Source organism: Chamaea fasciata, unplaced genomic scaffold (genome assembly GCF_029207755.1).
Source record: "Chamaea fasciata isolate MVZ Bird 193981 ecotype frontalis unplaced genomic scaffold, bChaFas1.0.hap1 SCAF_3, whole genome shotgun sequence".
NCBI lineage: Eukaryota > Metazoa > Chordata > Aves > Passeriformes > Sylviidae > Chamaea > Chamaea fasciata.
The window spans coordinates 50,415,845-50,437,237 of NW_027094088.1; the positions used below are offsets into that span (position 1 = coordinate 50,415,845).

A 21,393-nucleotide genomic window follows, 5' to 3' on the forward strand; every position below is an offset into this window, starting at 1 on the left:
TCACTGTTCATACACCTTTAGGGAGGAGAAGAAGGAGGCAAAGGGAAGAGAGGAGGTGGTGAAACTGCCAAGATCAGCAAGGGAGAGGAGAGAGGAAGGAGATGATCACTGGTGATTTTCTTTGGTTTTTAATTATGCTCTGCTGTCTCATCAAGGTTGGAGTCACACTCCTAAACCTTGTTTTGTGCACCTTTCCCCACCTCCAGGTGTTTTGTCAGTGTCCAGCTAATGCTCTTAAATTCTCTTTAGCTTCCTCAGGGGATTGGCACACCTATTGGAGCAAGAGCACTGAGCAGGACCATGCTGGTTTCCTACTCCATGCCAAAATGAGTTGTAGCACATCATGGCACAGAATTATTAGTGTAGGCACTCAGCAGCATAAGCCCATAAGCAAACAGAGAGGTCCGTAGGTGTCCACTGTTCTCATGGGCTTGTGAACAAGGCCCTGGGAGACAGCCAGCATAGGACTGAAGAACAGCACAAGATGTAGTTGTGATGCTGGATGTCAAATTTCAGCCAGCATACTCAGGTACTCCAAGGTGGTGCCTGAGAAAAGGAGGCTTTGGGGGCTTCCAGAGTTCCCCACTCTCAGTAGAGAATAAAAGTTAAGACTCATTTTTGAAACAATATGTAGATACCATCTTTTATTAGTTGTAATAAGCATAATGAAAATCTTTCTGATAAGATTTTTTTCTCCTGAATGGATAATATTACATGAAGAATTGCAAGTCATTTTATACAAACTGTGTTCTCAACTGTATTTCACTTTGATTTTCTTCCAGCTAGGAAATATTTTTTAAAAGTATTTACATGTTCTTGTCTAATTATTCCTTGTTGCATATACTCTCCCCATTATTTATACTCTCCCTGTATCTCACTCTTTTTGATCAAAGTTCCGAGGCACTCCATAAAAGCGAATGGAGTTTACTGCTTAAAAAACCCAAACCAAGGAAAAAACTCCAAACAACCTAGGTGAAGCCCTGTGCCTTTATTAATTTCAGCTACCAAGAAGTTTTAACCAAAAAATTTTCCACATCTAATTTGTTGAAACAAAGAGCACTTGGCAGGGCTTTTCATAATACATATAGTTACAAAATTGCAGATGTGTTACAAGCTAATAAACCTCAGTAGTTAAGGATTTAGATGAGACTCCTTTTCCACATCATATATTATCCTTTTTTTTTTTTTCACTTAAGAGAATAAATGGAATGTTATAAAGTTAGGTTTAACAAGGCAGAAACCAGCAGAGTCTTGAGTATACATCATTGCTGGCAGTATATTGAGGCTTGAGGCACTGTGGAGTATAGGATGCTGGAAGATGTTTTATGATGTGATTTTCTTTATGAGAGCTTCAGTATGAGATGGTAAGGGGTATTTATGCATTTTACAATTACATATGACAGTATACACTTTCCACTTCTAAAATACTTAAGAACAGCACATGAACAAAAAAGGGGCCTTTTGGCAACTCTATAATAAACTCACACTGCTCCAGCTCAACTCCTGAGGTGCAAGGAAATCATACCTGAGCTTTCTACACTGGATAAAAAAGCTGGACCAGTGTAACAGAGCATTTTAAGGTCAAGGTTTTGATACAGCAGAAAAGAAGTGTCAAGATACACAAGAAGAAAGCCACACCAGGAGCTTTATCAAACCAGGTCTGCAGGTTGTAGGGGTGGCTTGAAATCCCTTTTGCCTCTGCCCACTCTGTACTGGCACCAGCAATGACACACCAGGATTCTTAAGGCTTTACTGGTGTTCCTTGCTTACTCTTGCAAATATTTAGAAATAAAAACCTTCCACATGGATGAGGAAAAGTCAAGATGCTGGCTCTGGTAGAGAGCTTTGATCCCTTCTTTACTCTGTCCTTACGGCTTAAGTGAATGAACAAAAAATAGAAGCTATGAAGTGCTGGCTGACTAATTTACTACTTTGACAGTCAGTGGGTAAATGTATTTGACATTGTGGAAATTGTGCAAAATCTTCAGGTTAAAGGTGATACACACAAAATTGGGGGTTTTTTTGAGTTGCCTTCCTTCAGGAAGATGATATGCGTTGGGTTTTTTTTTGTTGCCAGTTTAATATTCTTTTCTGAATTTCATTACAATTGTGAATGTATTTAAAATGCAATGGAATCCACATAAACCCCACTCATGGGAATGAATGAGGAAAAGCAAGGGGTTTTGACATTTGTGCTTTATCTAACCAACTCACATCAGATATAAAGGTCCAAACTAGATTAGATAACTTTATTGCAGATGCCAATGTCATATTTCTACACACATTAGAAAAGTTTCCAGCTTTTCCTACTAACATGTGATGACAATATTCTGAAAAACGTAGCTAGTCTGTCAGGTATCTCTGGAATATGATCACATTTTTCCTGGTGCTTATGGGGAAGAGTAAAAATATGTGGGCTTGACATTACCCAAGATCTGATCTTCATAGTTTGGAAGGCAGCAGAAGAAGAAGCCCAAGCATATTTCCATAATGGCAGTGGTCCAGCCAAAGCCATAGGCCCAGCTGAACATATTGATTCCTGTCATTTCAATTTCAGATGAGAACTTCACAGGATAAATGACCAGGCCCATGATGGAGAACACAGCTGAAGAAACAGGAGAAAACAAAATGATGTTTAACATCCAGCACCACTGCCTTCCTCCATAATCCCTGTAGCTAAACCCATCCATGTTTTGGAGGATCTGAAAATCGATCCAGCACCAGGACAGACTTTGATTTTTCATAGAGAGCTCAATTGCACACAGGCAGAGACTTGGGTATAGTATCTGCTGAAGAAACTATCAGTTCTAGTATGGATTTATCTGCACAAGCTAAACTTGACTCCACATGCTGCCTTACCAGCCACGAAAAGCAAGCCTCCGATCCCACGGATGAAGTTGAACCGAAGTGTGTCAATGGCAAATGCTATGATGGCCAGTGCAAAACAGATAACTAGAAGTAGAAAGCCAACCAGGTATGTGGCAGCAGCAGCTCTTCCCCAGGCTGAAATCAGAAGGAAGATACATTAGAAAGGAATAAAAACAAAGGCTGGTTTTCTCTGGTTAGTAATTAAAGGTTAATTTTAAAACCTGTGAAAAGAGGATCATCTCCCAAGAAAGAAAGCATGGGGGCTTTCTCTCGTCTTAAAGGTAAACATTTCAGTTCCACAAGAAATCATGCACTAAATGCAGAATGCACAAAAATTCCAGCTTTGTCTTTTCATGAAGAATGAAACGGGGGCTTGGGTGTGAGTTTACTGTTTAGTTTTAGCAATTAAGAATTAAGAGAGAAATGGCTTTAAAGATGTAAGAATGGACACTGTCCTTCAGTAGCAAATATTACCTCAGCAGATGCCATAAACCCAGCTTCCTTTTGCACAGACAAAGAGAATTGAACTGTTCCTGGAACTAATAAAAACCTTCCTTTGAAACAAAGTGTTTACAAAAGCACTACCAATCTGGTAACCTTAAAGGTATGGAAATAGACAATAAATGTCATAATTCAGTGATTTCTGTCTTTCAGCCTTAGTTTAGCATCTGTGTCCTAAATGGAGCTAAGGATTTGGAACCTGTTTTGTAGGGAAATTGGATCTCTGACTTTGGTCCAAATTTAGTACCACTTCAATTCAAAAAGCTTGTTCTGGGTATTAATTCTTTCATTTTCAAATTATAAAATTTTATGTTATAACATGTTAAAGCAAAGCATATTTTGTTGGCATAACAACTGGAAAAGTAATATTTATTCAATCTGTCAAGACTTGAGGAGCAACTACTGCTCAAAGAGATCAAAGTGTCTCTTCTTCTGGATGTAAAAAAGCCACTTTGACACATTTTAAATTCTATATTAAACTGTGTAAGCAGTTAAAGTCTGCTAGGCATCTACATCCCCTTATCTAGCCACTATACCTTTGTCAAGTGCTGGCTTCTAACTGAATTTTTGAAACGGCAGTGCCAAAATATTATCACTGCCCAAACAATCCTGCACAATTATTACAATTCAACTTAAATGCAGTGCATGCTGTTCAGTAAAAGTTCCCTCTGAAATTGAGTAAAAAACCTATCAATTTGTTTGCTTTAAGCATGGAAGTAATAAAATGCAAAGTGTCCTGCTTGTCCCTTGACCAGAGTCAGGTAAGCACGAAAGCAACTGTCCTGTCCCCACTGAGTGACAGCTTGGTGTTTGATCTGTCTTTCCCCAGGGCCCACACCACCACTACTATTAGGCAAGAAAAATGGGTCAGGATTTTCCAGCTATCCTTTTCTACCCCTCAGTCCATCAAAACTAATTTCCCTCCTGTTTGCTTTTTAATGTTCTCCCAGCTTTATGATCCCTGCTCTGTTCTAGCTATCCACTGTATCTTCAGTTTTATGCCATGCCCATTCTCTTTCTTATTCCACACAGTTTCTGTCTGCTTATAGGGCTCTTCAACTGGATTGTTTTCCCAGTAAACAGGCAGCTGCCTGAGACGACTGAAAGGGACAGCAAAAGTGTTCTTACATCTCATTTTGTAGCCCAGTGTTTTAGCTCAAACTCTGCTCTCTAGGAGTTTACAGGGAACTCAGAGGTAGAGTATACAGTGTGGAGGTACAGGAGGGAGGACAGCACCTTAGGCGGAGTATCAGAAGAAACAGTCAAAAAGAGGAATTTCTTATACTGCTCAATATACCCCGTTGAAGATGTTCCTATTCTCAGTCTCTCTGTTAGCCCTTTAAAACAGCAAAAAAAGGGGCACCTGGCCATAAGAGAAGTCTCTCAGCAATGGTGATCTCACTGCTCTTGGATACAAGAGTTCTGGACATTTCTGGCAAAAGGGTGAAATGACAAGAACACCTAGAGGTGATGTTTTTTCTTAGGTGCACAGTTGCTTGTGGTTAGATACAAAACTCCCAGGCAAAGGAGTAGACTCAGAGCACAGCTGCCTGCCCAGCAAGTTCTGAGACACCAGGAGTCCTGGGGGTCACACCTGCCCCGCTGCCAAAGCTCAGCCTTGCTTCCCAAGAGCAGCTGAGAGCAGAGCACCAAGCCCTGGGGTAGGAGCACTGCCTGGGCTGAGGGCTCAGGGAGCTGTGCCTGGTGGCTGCAGACATATGTGGTGGCATCTTGCCCATGCCAGCCTCTCCCTCCTCTGCCAGGCTCACCCAGGTGTTTTTCCTGGAGTAGTGTTCCAAATGCTGTGACTGTGTGGAAGCAGATTGGGCGCACGCCTAGCCCGCTGGGCACTGGCTGTGTGGCAAGAAGAGACATGCTTGTTGCAGGATGCTTACACCATTTGGAAGCATTGGTCAATCACCTTACAGCCAATTTTGTGGCTCTCAGCTCTACAAAAGAGAAAAAAGAAAACAATACACAGCTCCAAGGTAGTAGAGCCGTACGGAAGAGTGAGTCTCTACAGAGTTTTTTTGAAGAAAAGTATTCTGAGCTCATCTATCCTTTACAAAAAGCAGCAGCTATCAGTAGTGTAAACTGTGTAAACATTTCTAGAGTAACAAAGGTTTTGTGCAGCAGTGATTGCGACTGTTTCTGTATTTGAGATGCCTATTTTATCTTGTGCCAGCCAGGAGTACTAGAGTAGCTAAGTTCTTTACGAATATAACTAAGACTTAAAATTCCTTAAAAATGTCAGAATTAGAAGAATTAAATTGGCCAAAAAACCACTGACAAGCGAGTGACTAATTTGGTCCCAAGTATTTTCTTATCTTCCTGTGTTGTGGGGTTTTTTTGCTTTAACATTGAGTAAAAATGTAAATAAATTGTTCTATCTGCAAAGCTTTTTCTTAAAAATGAGAACTCCGGGACAAAGAATCCTCACAGGTACAACACCAATTCAGTGTATTCTTGGCTGTAAAGTGAGAGCAGCTAAAAGCTGAAAGGGCCCAGTCCGCCTGTCACCAAATCGAAAATTGAAACAGAGGGAGCGGCAGGTTACAGAATATCAAACTGATTTTGTAGAAACATTCAGCAGTTTTTGAGATCTGTTTTCTCAGCCCCAAAAATGCTGGTGATCTTTTGGCTGTTTAAGAGTTAAAACGTGCTTGTGAGAAAAGAAATATATTTATACTAAGGTGTCCTTGAATACCAGCAGCATCCTGTAATGCTTTGGTGCCAGTCCCATTTCTCCCTTTTTCAGTAACTCCATCAGCTGAAAGAACACCAGGGAACACTATGAAAGGGTTTGAGAGCAGCTACACACCAGCCTCTCCTCAAAACTCCTTCTAACTGGCAATTTTCTGAGCAATTTGGTCTTAAGACATTGCTACCCCAAACAGGCAAGAGGAACCCATGTTTTCACACTGTCTCAAGCAGAGCGAGGACAGTGCTTCTGATAATGGTGTTTTGTTTGTCAATCAGCAATGATCTGAGAGAGTCTGGGCTATCCAAAGTGAATACAGTAATATGTGACCACTGGAAAATGAAAATAAGTGCCTGACTTCCATAACTCCCTGCTGTGTGGGAAGACCTCTGAGCTAATTTAGAGACCAGAAAGAGCCCTCCATGCCAGGACAGAGCTACCTAATTAGCTGAGACAGAATTCAATAATAACACAGATTTATTACTCTGCTATTAAAGCTAACTCAGTTTGGAGGCAGCGTGACTACCTCTTGTATTGCACCATATAAACACACTCTGATTATCCTATACCTGGCTGCAGCCATAGGGAAGCTGATGGACTTAATTACACATCCAGGACTAAGAATATCTCCAGTTTCCTGTCTTCCTGATTTTACTCCCTCACACATTTTATGGTTTATGAAAGTGTAAACACTGTCTGTGCTTCACACAAAAATAAACAAACTTTCTTGCTCAGAAGTTAGTTGAGCCAAAATTTTGAACCACCAAACTTAGTATTTCCTTAGCCTGCCATCTTTCCTGCTCCAAATAGTGCCTTCAAAAAAGGGCTGTTGTGTCTTGAAAATAGCATATGACCTCTACTTCCTTCAGGACAAATACAAATGCCCATGTTCCTGGTGTATGTGTTTCAAAACACGGGAAAACCTTCATAATAACATTTTCATGCTTTTCTTGATCTGGTGCTCCCACACCACATAAACTGCTGAGTCTCTCCTTGGGTGACATTTTCTGAAAGCAACCCCAGAGAGTTCAGAAGTACTGCTCCTTGTATAATCAATCCCCTCAAATTTTCCTCTTGGCTTGAAGCTAAATACACAACTAGCATTGGAAAGAAAAACAAATATTTATTGCCAGCTCAAAGACACCAACAATTATCTAGAGGTTCTTGCTGACTGATCATTTTCATACTGCAGTGAATTGTGCAGCAATTTGAGGAAGGGTAGCCTTAATTCACAAGAACCAGGGAGGGGTGAAAGAAAATGTAATAGACCAATATTTTGCTCTGTTATCCTTCATACCACAAAGGGAAAGAAACATAAACCCTGCAGTTCTCCCTGCAGTCTTGCAAAGCGATTCTTAGAATTAAAATCTGCAGTGGTAGCGATTCATCTCTGTGTTGTACGTAATGAGAATGTTTCTAGGCTGAGTTTGCAGAGCTCAACCTGTTTAACATCTCTCTGATTAAAGGGAAAGAGTATTATTTTGGAAACAAAGCTGAACTCACTTGAGTTTCTCAACCTGGCGTTCTTTGTCAGGGTGTGGCAAACACTGCAGAGCACATGCTTCATTTTGAAAAGGAACTGTTTTGGCCAGGTTTTCCCTATTTCCCCTTGGTTTGTTCTCCTCAAGAACGTTTCTGTGTGAAAGTGCATATGTTTGCAGCAGAAGTCGTGTTCCCTTAGCATGACTCTTAAGGTGGTCCATCAAACCCATAAACCCACATCTCTACCAGCTGAAGGGTTACAAGCTGCCAGTGTAAATGCACACCACTCTCATCAGGACTCTGGATTTCCTGTGTTACCTGTGCAACACTACACAGTGCAAAATCCTGTCTTCTGGAAATACTGACTCTGTAACATGTCAACTACAGGGAATTTCTGTGCTCTTTCTGGAAACAAATGCACACTATAATCTCTGCAATTGTTTGCTGATCACATGAGCTGGCATTGAAATACCAGTGTGCATGTGTTTGCATACAGCTAAGATAAATCAGAAACTGTCCAAAGCAGCTTCTTATGAATAAACTACATGTGCAGACTGAAAGCCATTGACTGCAAATTATTTCAAAGGAAGTTTGTACAAATGAAAAAAAAATATCACATACTAGTCATGGATAATTTATAAACAGAATAAAACAAGGAAAATAATATCAAAGGTATGATTGAATGTGTACTATTTTCTGAGTTTCTGTGTTCATTGCCTCTAGATCATTTTTAAAAGAACTTCATTCTCTGTATATCTTTTGTATGGGTAGTCAATATTGGAGGTTTTTTCTCTGGAGTTTTTTTGTGTGAATTTATATCTTTTGCAGCGGAATACAGAATTTTTTGTCCTTCTATAGGGCATCCTCTTTGGCATCTGTTCTTCCCCCCCCCCCCCCCCCCCCCCCGGCACACTTTTTTTAGAATTCATTGGCTCTTAATATGGATTTCTCGTTTAATAACAGAGTATTATCTCATAAAAGTCATTTTTGTGTGAGCCAGAACCAGCTTTTAGCTTGCCACTATATAAAAGACAACCATGGGAATAGAGAATGACCTATCGAGGCTCACACTTGAATAATGTCTTTGCCAAAGTTTCTCAATGATTAGTAACAGGTCCCATATAAATGAGAAAGGATTAGGATTTAGGACACTTATCCCATAATAATGATTTTAAATTACAACATTAAGGAAAATAATCTTTATGAGTAGTTATTCTATCAATAAAACACAGTACATATTAGCAGAAGGCTGTGTTTTGTCCATAGCTGCATGCTAAAGTGATAGCTCAGTGTGGCTTGGTGGGCTTTAACTCCTTTGAAGGAAAAACCTATTAATTTCTCACCACTGACTTCACCCACAAACAAACACAGGCAAAACCCTTATGCAATCTGCAACCCTCCTTTCTTACTGAGGCAAGCAATTAAACTTAGAAGCTATTCTGACTTGAATTTGAGGGGAGGAGCAGTTACATCTTGAGGGAGTGGTTCAAATTCATCTCATTGTAAGCTCAGGCATGTACAAGCTTGATTTAGAAGCTGGCCTCTGCAAATCTTGTATTATTGAGGGCTGCTCCCTGATGCTTACTTAGTGCTGGGAAGGCCGAAGGAGCAGAAGGTGTAGAGCCATCATCAAAGGGAGCACCAAGGGAGTAAGTTAGCTATTAAATATAATGCACACACAGTGCCTTCAAAATTTAAGGTTTGCTCATGAGAGAGTCAGGGAGTACTCCTATCTCACATTATCTTCAGAAGCAGTTGCACACACTGAGAAAATCTCAGGATTAAAGCTCAGCCTCATACACTTAAATGCTATAACAAATTTTTCTCCTATTTTTCCTATTTATTTTAAATTAAAACAGGATTACTTATACTTGGATGTTTACATGGGGTTTGGGAGGGTCAAGTAAATAAAACAGGTAAGGTATTGATTAATCAGTTCATTTACATAAGCTCAGTTAATGAGAATAGCAAGATGTACCTGCTCCCTAATAACCCCTGGGTGGGTTGAAGTATTTAATGTGAATTAAACAGCATTGATTTCCATGATAACACAGGCTATGAACTAGGACTTTTAATCAAAACCGTAGAGTGGAACCTTTTCAAAAAAAGCTCTTTTAAAGTTTTATATTCCCAGAGTCATTTGGGACTAATGAACACTGAATTTACATCGTATTTCCATGTGCACCAAGAATTGTTGTCACTCCTGATCTGCAGTTTTCATGCTGTGAGCAAACTTTGTTCTGAAACCTAGATGAAAATCACCTTTTGCATTAGGGAATTTCCCACTAACAGATAACAGCTGTGAACCTGGATCTGATTTTGTGGTAGAAGCAAAGTTTTGCAAAATAAAACCCCCAGCATATAAGCAGAAGTCATACTCTGTGGTCATAAAAATATATTGAATTTATTTACTATTCTTGTTAATGAAACAGCTTTTACAATGCATCCTGAAAATCTTTGTCCCTTGCTACTTACTGTTGATGAGGTTGCTAAATGAACTGCACAGAAACTTTTTATTTTGGGGGGGCCTGGTTTGGGCACAGCATGCATATGTCATCACAGTAGGTGACATTAGATGTATTCAGTCTCAGACTAGTTATTCAGCAAGACTGATGTGAAGCTTATTTAGTACTAGTAGAAGGAAGCCAGATAGATTGGGAACACAGGCTAGTGTCAGCACTCCACAAGCTACTTTGAGTTCCTGGGAATTTTTGAGCAATTTTGTAATGGTACTTGACAAAGAAGAAACATGGCCTTACAGTGCTCACTGAAGTCAGTGTGTTTGAGGTGTTTCAGAATAGCACAAGCCGCCAGTGAGAAGTGATACAGAAATGTGAAAGAATGTTCTGAGAGTTTTGTTTCTTTTGCTGCATAACACTTTTCCACTTCAGTAATCTGTTTAAACCTACAGTGGAATTTGAAATGCATCTTGCAGCTCTTATCACTGCTCAGACTATGGAGATGTTATTATGGCCATGCTGTATCAGATTACCTCAATAAACTAGAGGAATAGATGAGGTGAAGAGGATTCAGTGTTTGGCCACAAGTTTCCACATGCTGTCAGCAGACATGCCTCCTGTGTAAGCGAATGGAATCGTCTCTGCAGGACTTCAGTGCCTGAAAATGCAAAGTGTTGAGGATCTTCTCAAAATCCTCAGCACCAGGAGCTCGTATCTCCTGACAGGCAGATGAGAATGTTCCACATGACTGCTATTTTTCCACATAATCAAACTGTAATTATTAAGGGAAGGCTGGATAATAAACAGTGGGATTACATGCACAATTGCTCTCTGGAGAGTTAATTGCTCAAGAGCATAACTATTATTTAGAGAAGAATCTGATTAAATTAATCTGCTACTGAAATTATAAAAGTACAAACTCTAAAACTACAAGGGAAAGCACACTAGCAATTGCAGATAAGGAATAAAAATTGCCGTGGTAATTAAATGCTCTGGCCTTGATTCCCTTCTTTTATACCTGATTAGAAACAATGGAGTACCTCCTACAAGCTGGGGGAAAATCAAATGTTTTCTTTCCTTCTTGCATCATTCCTTACAATCACTGTTGTGATTTTTTCATTAGCAATATGTCTGAGACTGTATTTTTTCTCATTCTAAGCTTTGAATAATCATTGAATATTCTACATTATTCAGTAACTAACCTTGTAATCTTATTTCTCACTGGCAAGTCCCAGCTAGCATTACACTTCAAGGAGAATTATGTCTTAGGAAATTATATGCTTCTCTACACACTGTCATTAAAACTACTGACAATCACTTTACATAAATATAACCATTTTGTGCTACAATACAGCAGGAATATCAGCAGCCTTTCGTTTTCAGTTCACCCTGTGTCAAGGGAGTTGAGGTCTGCCCTTTAATCCAAGCCATGCACAGAGCAGAGCTGGGCTCCATCCTGGGCTCTCCCACAGGCTCCCTTGAACTGGTCAGAAGCCTCCCCAGCCTCTTTCCCAGCTGCAAAGACACTTTTGCAAATCTACTTGGATTTTACCAAATTCTGAAAGCTGTTAAGTGCAGAACCTTCTCTTCAGGAAATATCTGCACTAAAGGCCCAGTGACTTGAGCGGGTCCCTACTTCAAAAGCACAGTTACTGGTTTACTTCATTTTTATTTTGATGTACAGACACCCTCAGATGCCAGAGAGCCACTGGGATATCTTGTTTGTCCTCCATCTGCTGTATCCCATCCTGTACCTCTGAAAATAGCCCCATGTCACTCTGCTCAGGGTGCTTGCTTTATCTTGGGGCAAGTAAGGGTGCTGGCTGTCAGATGTGATGGGAATGTGGAGGAAATAAAAACAGTTCTACTGCCAAAACTACATAGATAGTGTGGCAGTGGCAAAACTTGGTGCCTGGTCAGTCCTGTTCCCTGGGTGTGATGAGTCAGTGCTCTGATGGAGAAGGCAATTTTCCAGAGGGAGAGCTGTGTGTCGAGCAGTGCAAGGCCAGTGGTAGGTGTAGTACCAAGAAAGAGACTTTGGAAATTGATCCCACCCACACCATGTAACCTTGCTGTTGTATGTTTACTTGGCGATTTTTAGTTAGTGATTTCCATTTTGTTCTTCCTCCAGGATAATAAATGGTGCTTCACTGTAGCAAAACATTCCCTGGAAACAAAAGCCTGCTACAGGCAAAACAGGGGAAAAATATCTACTCATGAATGGGGATGCAGAATATTTCTTTTCTCAAAAGGATATTACTTTTGCAACATTTCCTTCTTTCACTTAGCCTGTAGCAATACTTATCTGCAGTCATATTTGAAGTAGTTTTTGTTCATTATATTCATAATATACTAGCCTTCTTATCTTGTAGTATTGCATTCATATTCATAGACCAAAATAAAACTAGATACCTAGAACATAGCTGCCCATTATTTGCCTGGAAGACAAGCTGCATAAAGGTGTCCTTTCCAGATGGCAAAACCACTCATCCCTCCACTGCTCCCCACAGCCATAAACCCCTCCACACATCCCAGAAAAAAAGCTATAATAGAACATTATGAAGTGAAAATAATTGAAGATGTGGATTCCACTTGCCATATGGAAATGCCTTTTCCTGATTTTTTTTCCCCAAGACCTCTCTTTGGGCTATGCACATAAGATAATCTCTTCAACACACACACTTAGAGCTTTAAAATTTCAGTTGTTTTGATGGCAGCATGTGCAAATGAAAGAACTGCAAGGCTGGGTGGAAGATAAGACAGGACAACTGTAGTCACTAGTCACGAGTTTTTCACCCTTTGTGCATCACATTCAGACTAATAAAATCAGTTATTTCCCCCCACATTATTTATGCTTATTATATATTTACCTACTCATATTCAAATATCCTCAAAACCTGCAGTGAACAAATTACATACTGAAGAAGTATCTCAGGTCTGCAAGACACACCTTGTTCAAGACAGGTAATATTGCCAAAGAACAAGAAAAACAAAGGAGTGCTGTGCCAGCATCATGATGGGGTTTAACCTGTGCATTTTCTTTGTAAGTTCAGCCATCCCCCTCAGAGGTACGTTCCATATTGCTCATTATCTATCCAAAAAGTCTTAATCTCTCTTTGTATATGTTCAAGCATGTCATAAGATTGAGCCCTTTGTTTTTTCAAGTGCAAGAAAAATGAAGAGCAAGAGCAATGAATATCTCAGTCCCTCATCCTAAATTCTATGTATTTTGAGTAAGTGTCCTAATGCACTGGATATTTTTTCCTAGAAAGTTCTATTTATTTGAACTAAATACGCTTGAAAAGCAAGTCTAAAGATAAAGTCCACATGAATGTCATATGTTTAAAGCAGATGATCTGAAGTCTTGGAGAAGATAACAGAGTGTATAAACTCTTCATATTCTCACTTTCCACAGAGCTCATAAACTCTGCAAAAGACCACAGGTGAACAGATGCTTTCACAGAAGATAAATGCACCTGTGGAGTTATTCTGCTGCCTCTCTAAGAAAAAGAAAAATATCAATCAAAACCTCCAAACTCCACTGATGCAGCCAATGAAATATTCAACCTTCTTCCCTTCCAGTATAATCAACCTCAATGACGTTGGGATTTTGCCTTCCAACTATATAAACATATCGTAAGCCAAACAGCCAAGATTCAAGGGAAATTATAAACATTGCACGTGCAGAATTTGATTTGAATTTGCACATTATAATTAACAACTTGCAAGGATATTGCAATTATATCTAATTACGATAGGACAAAGATGACTGTAGTGGATTAAGATAACTACACTGTCCAAGTCATGTTGACAATATTTGCTGGCAGCTGCTGGGGTACACATACATATCATGTTTATCATGGAAACCACCCCTGCAGGAGGACCAGATTTCAGAATCTACCCAGCCAGTGGCAGACTAGGCAGGGAAGCTGAGAGTAAAGGTCAGAAGAAGCAAGATGGAAACTGTGGAACAGAGTGGGGGAAAGAGTTCTCATGTCAGGAAGGCTGTAAAACATTCCTGTCCTTTACGTTTACATCACATCTTTGTCTCTGTGCTCAGGAAGGCGTGTAATTACACTTTGTTTAACCAGCACTGTGTTTAGCTTGGCACAAAGTTAAACATCCCACAGAACATGATGCTGAATGCTTGTTTTCCACGACCTTTCTGGAGCACAGTAGATAAATGTGATCCCAGAACTACTAAAACCCTCTACTTCATCACTAAGGCAGGTACAACACAAGACCTGGATGCTCACAAGTGAGACACTCTCATGGCCTGGTCTTTTGGATGGAATCCAAGATCATCATCAGCCAACTCTGACCTGCATGAGAAAAGGTGGGAGTCCAAAAGAGAAATCCCAACCCCGCATCACTGAGAGAGGAAAAATGGAGAACAGGATTGGATCTGAGCACATCCCACCTCTGGAGAGAAGGGGTCTGAGGGAAAGGTCTGGAAAAGATCAGGACAGTGACATGAGTTTGCAGCCTTAACAGTCAGGTCTACAGCTCTCTCCTGGATCAGGGATAACCCCCATGGAGGGCAAGATCTGCATATTAATGGCATAATCTGGCAAAGGCAGAAGCCTGGCAGCATAACCCACTCTTACCTGGCCTTTGCATACCTAATTTACATACAGCCTTCACATGTGCTCCCACTGGCTAGGTGACTCCATTGTGCCAGACATATCCAGGGAATTTTTTGTCCAGGGGAATTTTGAGGATTTGCTTAGGCTTCCTGGGTATTTAATCACCTTGAAGAGTTCAAGTGATAGATGCATGCCTATTGAGGGCATAATGCAGTCATGCAGCTCACAAACAGCATTTCTTATGCTTTCAGAAGCGTCAGTGGACTCTCCAATGTACCTGCTGGATAATGTTCTGCATGTGTGTACCAAGTCCACAATATTTCTGTTAATAGTGCTAGACTTATTGTGGATGTGATTCATGGTAACCCCAGACATTGCAGGACAGTCCACACAGAGGATGACCTCCCTGGCTTGTCTGTAGATGTTGACCAGTTTCCAGGGAAACTGTGCATAAAGCTGCAGAATTTAAAGCTATCAGAGTGAGGCAAGATAAGGAAGTGAAATGCCAAACACCTATCTAGGTCCTGGAAGTAAGGAGAAATTTCTCTTGTATTATCAAGAGAAGCAAGGTGAAACATCTCAGTGTGTTCTGTCCAGTTAAAGCTGGCATCCATGGCATTCTCCAGGGCCTAACCTGAAGATCAAGAGGAGGGCTTACTTTTCAGGAATATTAGGAGGAAACTCAGGACTGAGAAGCCCTCTACTAAGCATCATGTTCTTTCTCCTTCTCTCAAGTGCCATGCAGCAGACATAGCGTGACTTATGCACAGCCGCAGAGCTGATGCTGAAGTCCTGAGAGCAGGACTGGATGATGATGCTCAGTGGAGCTGGTCATGCCTGGAGCCCTACACTCACAGAGGCCGGCTGCAATTAATTCATTACAGCTCAATTTTGCACATAGAAGGTAGAGTTTCATGACATACAATAAACCTTCATGAACAATTTTGAAGCACTGTAATGAATGATCCCTGAGATTGCTTCAGCAAGTGTTTTTACTCATTTTTTAAACAAGAAGGGCTGAGATTCTGAGCCCTAGAGAAAAGGCCCTTCCTTGTAATTTGAATGAGCATAAATTGTAAGAACTCTTGAACTTTCTTTCCAGCTCAAGCTAACAGCCCTTCATTCACAATTACTTGTTTCAAACCATGGCCAATAGCAAATATACTGAAAGAAAAACAAAAGAAAAAAAAAAAAACAATAACAAAGAAAAAGAGCACATCCAGAATGACCCTTCTCTTGGGCTGTTCTCCCACACTTGTGGTTTACATCTTTTCAAGCTGAAGATTGCACCTGGGTCAACATGTTTAATAGCATACTTCACCAAAACTTAATATGAACAAGAAATCCTTCCATCTTTCAAAGCATTCTTTCATAATCACAAGAAGACTCTTTCACACGACCCACCTAGCGGAGCAGTTTCAGGGCAGCATTCTGTAGCCTGACACTCCCGGGGAATATCTTGCTACCATCTTACATTTTTACCTCCCTTTTTCTGGCACTCGGACCTGCTCGTTACACTAACGCCAGGCTTGCCCACACAACTTGTTGTTTGGATGTTTGATCGCCGGTAGCTGTTACGTTTTGAAAAGTAGTGATTAGTGAGAAGAGGTTACCAGCTTCTTCTGAGACAGGAAGAAAATCCTGTATTATTTTCTGCACCGGTACAATACCATGTGTGGGGTTTTATGTATTATGTAATCCTCTAGGTTCTTTTCTGCACAGGGGTGTGAGGGCATTTTATTTCTTCACCCAGTTAGTCAAAAGCCTTGGTGCATTTAGTGACAGTCCCATTGCCCATGGCTTCATATATAAGTGCCAGGTGTTGGGTGATGCTGTTAGGAGACCTGTGGGAAGGTGACCTGGGGGATGCGACCCTCTGCTTCAGAGCCTGCTCCCCGCCACCGCTGTAGGTGCTTACCGTAGCCCATGAGGGACTCGCAGCTCCAATCCCCGCCCTGGGCAGGCCTCCTGCAGTTCTGCCATAGCGATGCTCGCTGCACATAGGGCAAGGTCTGCGACTCCAGCCAGCCCCTGCCCGCCAGGGCGATGATACCGAAGATGACTCCTATGCCCAGGAGCAGGGGTAGGATCCATCTGCAGCGTGTGTAGTCAAGGCCGTACTTCACCATGGCTCAGGGCAGGCAGCTGGCAGGACGAGGCCCTCTCTGCCACAGGCTCAGCGATGCACAGCAATGGGGGCCTCTGCTGAGCTCCTGGAAAGGCGGTGCCGGCACCTACAAACGCGTGTGGAGATGTTGGAGAAAAGCTTTGCAGCCAGGACAGACACAGCAGAGAGAAAGGGAGGGAGGGAGAGAGGGAGGGAGGGAGGGAGCTCCACCTAGATTTGGATGAGTAAGAGCTGCCGCTGAGCAATAACCAGTTGAGCTGGGGAGAAGCTTCGAGGCTGGGTTTATCTGTGAGATCTTCTCTGCCCTGCTGACTAGGTAACAAATCAGGAGATGTTTACCCTCAGCATTTAAGACTTTCTGCCCTGACATCCCCACCAGCAGATGTGCTTACACATTTCTATCTTCTAAGGGATTTGCATTATGGCAGGAGAAAGCAGAGATGAGAGGGAACTATTGGCATGACATGGTGGATGCTTCTGAAACTTGCCACCCGGAAGCTGTAAGCTGCCTTTCTAGGACTGCATTTTAAAATAAAATCATACCTTATTTTTTGCAATGAAAGAAATTCCCATAGCTGTTATAAAGCTAAGGCACTAAGGAGTGTCACTGTCCGCTCTTCCCCTTCTGGAGCATAGGTACAGAGGAAAAGAAAAATACAGTATGATCTGGATATAGCCTTACTGGGAGAACAAAACCTGAGTTTTGATTTGACTGAGTCTCACAAACATTCCGTGAGTGTGGATCTGGCTGTACATGCACTGCCTGGGGCCTGTCAGAGCCTGTCTGTGGCTGCTAAGAGTGCAAGGCAGAGATGAGCCACTCCCTCTCTACGCCCTGGGAGGACACCCAGCTGAGTGCGGGGCAGAGTTTTCTGCCTGCCGGCTCAGAAGCGATATCATGTGTTCCCTGCACTTTCCCTTTGAATTAACACATGCTACAACCTAGTATTTTGGTAGGACTCAGTTACAATTACATCTGGAAGCTGCTGCAGCCCTTGATCAAAGGTGGTTTGTGTGAAACACAGTTAAGCCCAGAGGATGCAAAGTATCCTTTGCTCCCATGGTGGATTTTGTCAGGTGGGGCTGCATCCAAGTACTGACCTCGTTTACTCAAAGAAATTTCTTATTGTATTGCGGCTCTCATGCTGCAGTGTGACATCTATGAACTGTTTGTGAACTCCAAACTCCACAGCATTTTTCTGAATTAATATTCATAAATCAATAATGGCCTAAATAAAAGAAATTAATAATTTACATTGCACTGATACACTGTGCCTGAAGAGGCATTGAGCTTGCAGAGAACCAAACTGGAACATCCACAGCAATGAGCTGCAGCACAGTGAAGAAGTAGTAACTCCACAAGGAATTCAGTTTGAAGAAGTTGATTTGACACCATGCCACATGCCTGACACGTATCATCAGATACCTCATTTGCCTGCTGGTACATTAGCAGTGGTGTGGCTGCTGTATATCTCATTCTGACCAGCTGAAGCATACTGCCAGCAGCTGCCCTGTGGCACAGACAGTCCGATATCTCTGTGGCTGTGAGAGGTCCATCAGGGGTATCCAACAGGCCTCTGTGGGAGCAGGAGACATTTTTACTGTTTTGGCCACTGAATTTGAATGTTGCTGAAAGCTACAGCCAACTAGGAAGATGCTTCAGCTGCTGTTTTCAGTTGGAAATAAGGGACAATCTCACTTTTTTTTTGTAAAGTAAACTTTATGGAACAACCATTTCCTTAGAATAGAATGTATCTTCCATCGTAGTCCACATTTGTGCTACCCACAAATTCAGTTATCATGAACCTAATGTTTAAAGTATCATATACCTGTTTTATAACACTGCAATATATAATTTTTATGCATGATTTAAAGAAATTAAAGCAAATATCATTTGAAGCCCAACCTTAGTATGCTATGCTGTTACCTGCAAGTTGTCTGAGTCTGTATGTACATGTTCTTTTTGTTGCCACAGCTCAGGCAGAAGAGGACACAACAGAATCCAAAAGTTTGAGAGAACACAGGTTTGGATAATTAATGGTTTTTAAAAGATGTCTTCAGAAAAACTTGTAAATGTGGCAGTAGAGTGTAGACAAGCCTTCACTCAGCTGTCTGTATCTAGTCTCTTCCCAAGTTTCAACCTTTCACAAAATTACAGCTTTATAAGGATATAGACAAATGAAGTTAAAGCAATTTTGTACCTGAAATATGGTATGAAGACAGGTACTGTCCTGCATTTGAGAACCAGTGTCTGTTGAGGACTAAAATGGTCCTCTCTGAATTTAGAATGCTGAGCCATGTTTCAGGTAGGCACTTACTGAAGGATTTGTCATCAGTTTCTATTACAACTCACCTGTGGATGAATGCATGCTGTCACAAGTGTTAGCATTTGCAAGGTGATACCACAGAGAACATTATCATGTTGTGAAAGAAAGGTGAGTAGTATTCAGACACCATGAATGTTTCTGTGTCTTGCCACCCTTTGTCATCCTTAAGTAATTTAGAATTATGAGCTATCTTTACATTCAGTAAAAGGGTAATTTAAGATATCTCAAACAGTAGAGAGGGAGATTCATTCAAAGGTAATAGAATTATGTATCTACCTCATGCAATTCTGATACTCCTATGGCAAACGGGAAAAATGATTGGAAACTTTAAGTGAAGTGATGACTTACCTTCGTCTTTTACAATGTCTAAGCTGGCTGTTCACATGAAAGCAAATGCTTCTTCTTCTCCAGTATCTGTGGATAGACCCTCCTGGCTAAGACCAGCATCATCTATCAAAAATGAAGATATATTATCAATGTTAAAACTATTAGATTGTAGTGCACTTTCTGCCCCTAAAAATATTGCTAATGAATCTTCATTATTACTTGAGGTAACCAAGTAAGCAGGAGGATATTGATAAACAACTCTACAGCATTAGAGTTAGAAATAAAAATAGGTCTTTTTTAGCCAAGACACAAATTGTTTTCTTAGTGGAAGAAGAAGCTAACAAATCACTGGCAGCATATTTCCATTCAGCTTTAGTCTCTGACTGATCAGCTAAGCTGTGTAAATGACTGGATTGGCTTAAGTTGACCGGCTGCGGTGCATGTTGATGACTCTTGCAGCAAGCATATCTTGATTCTCTGATATTCACACTGCTTATAAACAAGAAGTCCCCAGAGTTTGGATTTTAGAAGCTTTGCTAAGATTGTTTTATGATCTGTTCTCTTGTGTGCCACCTTATATCAAACAAGACACTCAGGGCATAAATCTCATAATTATTACTACTATCTTTATTAATCTATTTACGACCATAGGTCCTTTTCTTTTGCTGGTAATGCCAATCTACTGTTTCCCTTTGGAAAGGGCTGCAGTGCAGTTTTTGTTACAACCACATCCCAAACAACGATGCAACTCAGTTGGCCAAATTGTACCTTGTGATCACTCCCTATACTCTGCCATCCCTTGGGCATTAAGGCAATAGTGTTCTCCATGTGACTAATCTTTCATCCATAGAAAGCACATAAAGAAGAAGAGCTTTAGACATCATAGTAGAAACCATCATGTAGAAATACATTTTGAACAAGACCTTACTTTGCTTCTTTGCAAAATAAGAACACCCTCCTACAAAAATGCACACAGTTGAAATCTTGTTTTGCCCACACCAATATTTTCTGAGGAACTCTCCTGTGGTGGCCAGGCACTGTGACTTTTCCATGACACTGATGATGACCTGGGGAATGGTGGGTGCTCAGTACTGCCACTGTGGTCTTGGAAAAGCATTCCTCTATCTGTCCCACTCAGCACAGGAAAGCTCTGCAGATGTTGGATACTTCCTCTGTTCACTGACTGCTGAGCTCAGAGGAAAATCTCCAAGATTTTTAGCAAGAGTCATTCAGGACCAACTTGCTGCAGGGCCTCTGAAGCCTGCTCCACATGCAGCACTGTCTGACTCTTGTCAGTAAAGCAGGCTTGCCCTGACAGGACAAAGACTTGGGCTTAAAAGGGCTTTCTTCCTCTCCTTAGCAGGGCTACATATGCAAACCAGTAACACCTGAGATGCAAAAATGGGCCAGCTTGCAGGATTGTCATTTATGTGAGCAATTCAAGACTGTATTGGGAAAACACAAATAAGGAAAACACAAGATTAGGAAAGTACAAAGACTGTGTGCCTGAGCATGGATTTAATTGTCAGCTAGTTTTTGCCTAAGGACATCATCAGCTCTATACTGGAACAAGAAGGTCTGTAGAAGTTTAATCAATTCAGTCAACTCCCTCTTCTCTAGGCAAAAGGCTGAAATCAAGGGTGTCCTGTAAACCAACTACTCTATGGAGCTGAGATGGCTTCTGGACACTTGTAATCATTGTGAGTGTCTGTATTTTCCTCGAGTGCCTGTCAGGAGCACAAGCTCTCCAGTGAGCACACGGAATCATAGAATGAAAGAATCATAGCGTGTTGTGTACCGGGATTTTATGAACCTGTGGGTAAGCAGTTAGGGTGGTACAGCACAGTTCTGTTCTACATATGGGATAATTTTACTTAAGCTACTTTCTTTGGGTTCCAGAACTTCTCTGTGGCATAGGTAAGCCACCTAAATACTTGTCCTGTTGTAGTGGATCATAACAGTAACTCCTTGTAAAGCATAAAGCTCAGTTGCCATAGGAGAGGAATAAAATCAG

General features: G+C 41.2%; 1 protein-coding gene across 3 annotated transcripts; it reads right to left on the bottom strand.

The window, feature by feature from the left end:
• Window positions 1-1,144: 1,144 nt before the first annotated feature.
• Window positions 1,145-19,521, bottom strand: LOC136287715 (p53 apoptosis effector related to PMP-22-like). 3 transcript variants are annotated; one of them, XM_066180459.1, is made up of 4 exons: window positions 19,401-19,521; window positions 16,516-16,831; window positions 2,860-3,003; window positions 1,145-2,605 (listed from the first exon to the last, which is right to left on the bottom strand). In XM_066180459.1, the coding sequence occupies exons 2-4, from the start codon at window positions 16,724-16,726 to the stop codon at window positions 2,391-2,393; spliced, it is 570 nt and encodes a 189-aa protein (XP_066036556.1). In that variant the 5' UTR covers window positions 16,727-16,831; window positions 19,401-19,521; the 3' UTR covers window positions 1,145-2,390. The 3 variants fall into 3 exon arrangements, with proteins under 3 accessions (XP_066036556.1, XP_066036557.1, XP_066036555.1); XM_066180460.1 differs by lacking the exon at window positions 19,401-19,521 and adding an exon at window positions 18,927-18,992; XM_066180458.1 differs by lacking the exon at window positions 19,401-19,521 and having other exon boundaries at window positions 16,516-16,878.
• Between the last annotated feature and the right edge of the window lie 1,872 nt (window positions 19,522-21,393).

Excerpts from the sequence above, each read along its gene's own strand:
- LOC136287715 (XM_066180459.1), bottom strand. The coding sequence starts at position 16,726 with ATGGTGAAGTACGGCCTTGACTACACACGCTGCAGATGGATCCTACCC. Across the intron at positions 3,004-16,515 it reads CGAGTCCCTCATGGGCTACG|CCTGGGGAAGAGCTGCTGCT; the intron begins GTAAGCACCTAC and ends TTCTGATTTCAG. Across the intron at positions 2,606-2,859 it reads AGGCTTGCTTTTCGTGGCTG|CTGTGTTCTCCATCATGGGC; the intron begins GTAAGGCAGCAT and ends CTGTTTCTTCAG.